This window comes from Geospiza fortis, unplaced genomic scaffold (assembly GCF_000277835.1).
Source record: "Geospiza fortis unplaced genomic scaffold, GeoFor_1.0 scaffold506, whole genome shotgun sequence".
NCBI classification, from domain to species: domain Eukaryota; kingdom Metazoa; phylum Chordata; class Aves; order Passeriformes; family Thraupidae; genus Geospiza; species Geospiza fortis.
Genome location: NW_005054493.1, coordinates 814,892 through 818,424, shown reverse-complemented (window position 1 = coordinate 818,424; position 3,533 = coordinate 814,892). Strand labels below are relative to the sequence as shown.

The 3,533-nt window shown below is 51.3% G+C and overlaps 1 protein-coding gene across 1 annotated transcript in view; it reads left to right on the top strand.

Moving 5' to 3' along the window:
• The first annotated feature begins 3,454 nt into the window (after positions 1-3,454).
• ACBD6 (acyl-CoA binding domain containing 6) overlaps positions 3,455-3,533 on the top strand; it is an 85,463-nt gene continuing 85,384 nt past the window's right edge. The window contains 1 exon segment of the mRNA XM_014310179.2: positions 3,455-3,513. Coding sequence (XP_014165654.2) covers positions 3,455-3,513 — 59 coding nt within the window.

Sequence of the window (3,533 nt, the reverse complement as noted above, 5' to 3'; positions counted from 1 at the left end):
GAACACCTCAGTTCAGCCTTCTCCACACAGTTTCTGGGCAACTGAAACCTCCAAATTGAGCTAAATTTCATCGTTGTCCTGGTAAAAAAACCCACACATAAGAAGTGACTTTTTCTTTTGCTCTTTTCAGTGAATAACACCGTGGGGTTTGTTCCACAGCTAAGGGCTCTGCTGTGGTTGTTATGTGGTGACCCCACCACATCCCTGAGCAGCCTATTCCAGCATCTCACAACCCTTTTCCTGAAGAAATTTTTCCTCATATCTAACCTGAACATCTCCTAGTGCAGCTTGAAGCCATTTCCTCTCATGCTGTCTCTTGCAACCTGGAGTAGAGATTGATCTCCACCTGGCCACAACCTCCTCTTAGGGAGTTATGGAGAGCAGTAAGGTCTCCTCTGACTCTCCAGGACAAACAGCCAGATTTTCCGCTGGAAAAGAAAAAAAAAAAAGATAGGATAGAAGAAGCAGCAGGCTGAATGAAATGAAACAAAAAGAAACGGTTTTGTGTTTGCTTCACACCAAACAAAACATTCTAGGTCAACCAAACCAAAATTTCTCCTCTTCATTTCCATTTAGAAAACAGAATACACACAACATTTCACCTGGCTGCCCCAAACCACAAAGACTCAGTGCTGAGATATCCCTCTCCACAGAAAGATTCACTATTTGCACAGCTCCAGCTGCAACCTTCGAACCTCTGGCCAGTTCCTGTGTTGCAACCACACTGGTGCTGATGTCAGCCCAGCAGGGCTTGGGGCAGGCTTGGGGACCAGTGCTCAGCACCTGCTAGAGGAGTTTTTCCATCAGGGTTTCAGAGGTTTAATGATATGCCAGGAGAAGGCAGATTTATGCACCTCTGAGGGGGGTTATGCATTGCTCCTGATTTGTATTCAGCACGGCGCAGGAATTTATGGAAGGAGGGGATCGATGTTTTATTGATATCTAAAAAAACCTATATGATGGATGTGCTAATTGCACGTTTTTTCTCCCAGACTCCCTTTATTATACACAAACAAATGGCCCTGCTGCTTTAACAAATGCACGGAAAATGTGCAATGGAGCCAGACTCCTTGGAGGTGATGCATGAGAGGGGGGCCTGGCTAACGCCAGGGCAGAGACCTCAGTTCTTTGTTTAACCTCTTCCCTAGCCAGTATTGAATTTTGGTTTCCTGTAGACTCCATTTCCATTTCATGGAAATCAGGGCCATGCTGTGGGCTCCTGGCTGCTACAGCAGGTATTGGTTCCCAAAAATACTGATTGAGTTGTGCATTTGCTGTGCCTTGCTGAGAGGGGACACACAGGGGGAAGAAGGAGCAGGGTTTTTATCTCTCTGCTAAAGCAGTGAGAGTGCAGAGCAGAGGGGCAGCACTCAGTGGTTGTTCCCCCTCCTCCCTCTCCCCTTGCAGGGGTGAAGGTGAGCCAGGAGCTGTGATTTGTGTAGCAACACGTGTAAAAAAATCAATATTCCTAAAGGAAATCCCAGGCACACAGTGCCCTGTGAGCCTGAGCCCCACAGCAGTGCTCCAGTCAGGGAAGGAGGGTGGCTCTGCTCAGTGCAGAGCTCTGTGCTCTGGGCTCTGCTTTCTGCACAAAGCATGTGGGATTTGGGGAGCCACCAGCACAGGAAAAGGACACAGAGCAGATACACGAGGTGGTAGCAGCACGGAACAGAAGGTGAGGTAAAGCACGGAGCCCCAAGCATCGCACCCGAGCGCTGCCTGCCCAAAACTGGCACAGCTTGGGTTTTCACAGTGAGGAATTTGTCATCTTGGGGGCCGGGGAAAAAGTTCTCAGCCATTAACCTCATGTTCTGCCAAGAAATGGCTTTGGCAGGCAGCTGCCACCCACGCAGCTCCAGGCTCTATAGGCAGGCAGGGCGTGGGGTTGTGGCTTTGACAGGGCTTGGTGGTGCCCTGCAGGGACATTTGGCAAAGGCTCAGGCACGAGTGAGCCCCTCTTGGTCCCTCCCATGCCCTGGCAGGAGGATGGTTGGAGGCACAATGGGGAGGAGGGCTCTCCCCGTGGGACATTGGTGCCAAATCACCCAAAAAGTGATGAGGGAGAAAGAAAAGGAGAGTGGCAGGATGAGAACATATGGAATGGGTAGCCTGGAGGAGCCCAGGGGACAGGAGGGGACATTTATTAACCACAGGAGCAGCTCTGCCAGGTTGACATGATGTCTCTGGTTTGAGCTTTTATATTTTTCAGATTCTGTGCTGCTTTAGTGTGTGGGTCTGGGCTTCACATGAGGGGATGGTGAGCTCTGTGCACAGAGCAGGGAGACAAAACAATTCCTTCTCTAGCTGGGCACCAAGGACAAATGATCCAAATCTCAGCACCAAGAGCACAAACACCGTGGGCTGGAGAGAGAAAAACAAGAAGGATGGGACTGCATGGGCTAAAGCTGGAATTGCACAATTAACTCCAATATGCAAATGGAGCAGAACTTATAAAAGTGAGAGACTTCATGACCAGTTGTTCATTTTTTGTGACCATTTTGGTTCATCTTGGGTGTAGCCCTGGCTGGGCTCTTGTGCTGCCCAAGGTGGATCCGTTCAGGCCTTTTAATAAATCTCTATTTTATTCTTTAGCTCTGTCCAGCCTCTGTTCTAGCTCAGCCTTCACAAGGCATCAGACGTGGGGGCTGTGCCACAGTAGGGGAGTGCCACTGGCTCCCTGTGCCACTCACCCTGGGGAGCCACACACGTGCCCAGCCCGCTCCTCCTCCAAATTCAGGTGTCTCCCACAGTGAAAGGCATGTCTACAAACCAACCAGCTCCTAATTGCCTCATTCTCCTTTTGTTGTGGGGGAAAAAAAAAAGTAATCATAGCTTAGCTCGCAGGGATCCTTTCAGATGTTGCTTTCAGCCTCGGTGTGTGTGGTGGCCTCTGCCCTCTGCACAGGGACAATGACAGGTCCCCAGGCTGGCCAGCAGGATGGATATGATAATTATCCAGGGATATTTTTTCCCTGCTTGGCACTGCTGGTCACAGCCTGTTATTGTGTCTCTGCTATCCCAGCGTGGGACCTGGGCAGACCCACACACACAGGCCTGCATGAATTTTTTTGCTACTTGGTGTTTGTAATGCTTCTGGTTTCGTGTGCTCTGCAGCCAGGGCTGGGGGAATGGGCTGAATTTGAGCTGCCCCACTCTGGGGTGACTGGGGGGCTCTCCCAGCCCTGCACCACCTCACGTTTGCAGGGTGGGTTGGTGCACCCAGCAGAAGGGCTGGGCTCCCATCCTGCTCTGTCCCAGCCTGCTGGGAACCAGCAGTGACATCGACATCATCCAGCAGAGCAGGAGCACTTTGAGCTCAGCATCCCCCAAATCAGCATTTCCACACCAGGCTCTCCACGGGCGCCTTGCACCAAACGAAAAAGTGAAAGAGAGCTGGTAGGAGCTGTCAGTGCTCTAGAGAAGGAACCGGCGGGGCAGGGAGGCCTCTCTCACCATGGAGACGCTGCGGACGGAGAGCTGCGGAGGCTGTGCGCTCCGCTTTCGCTCCTGCGAGTGCTTTTCATTCTTCCCCA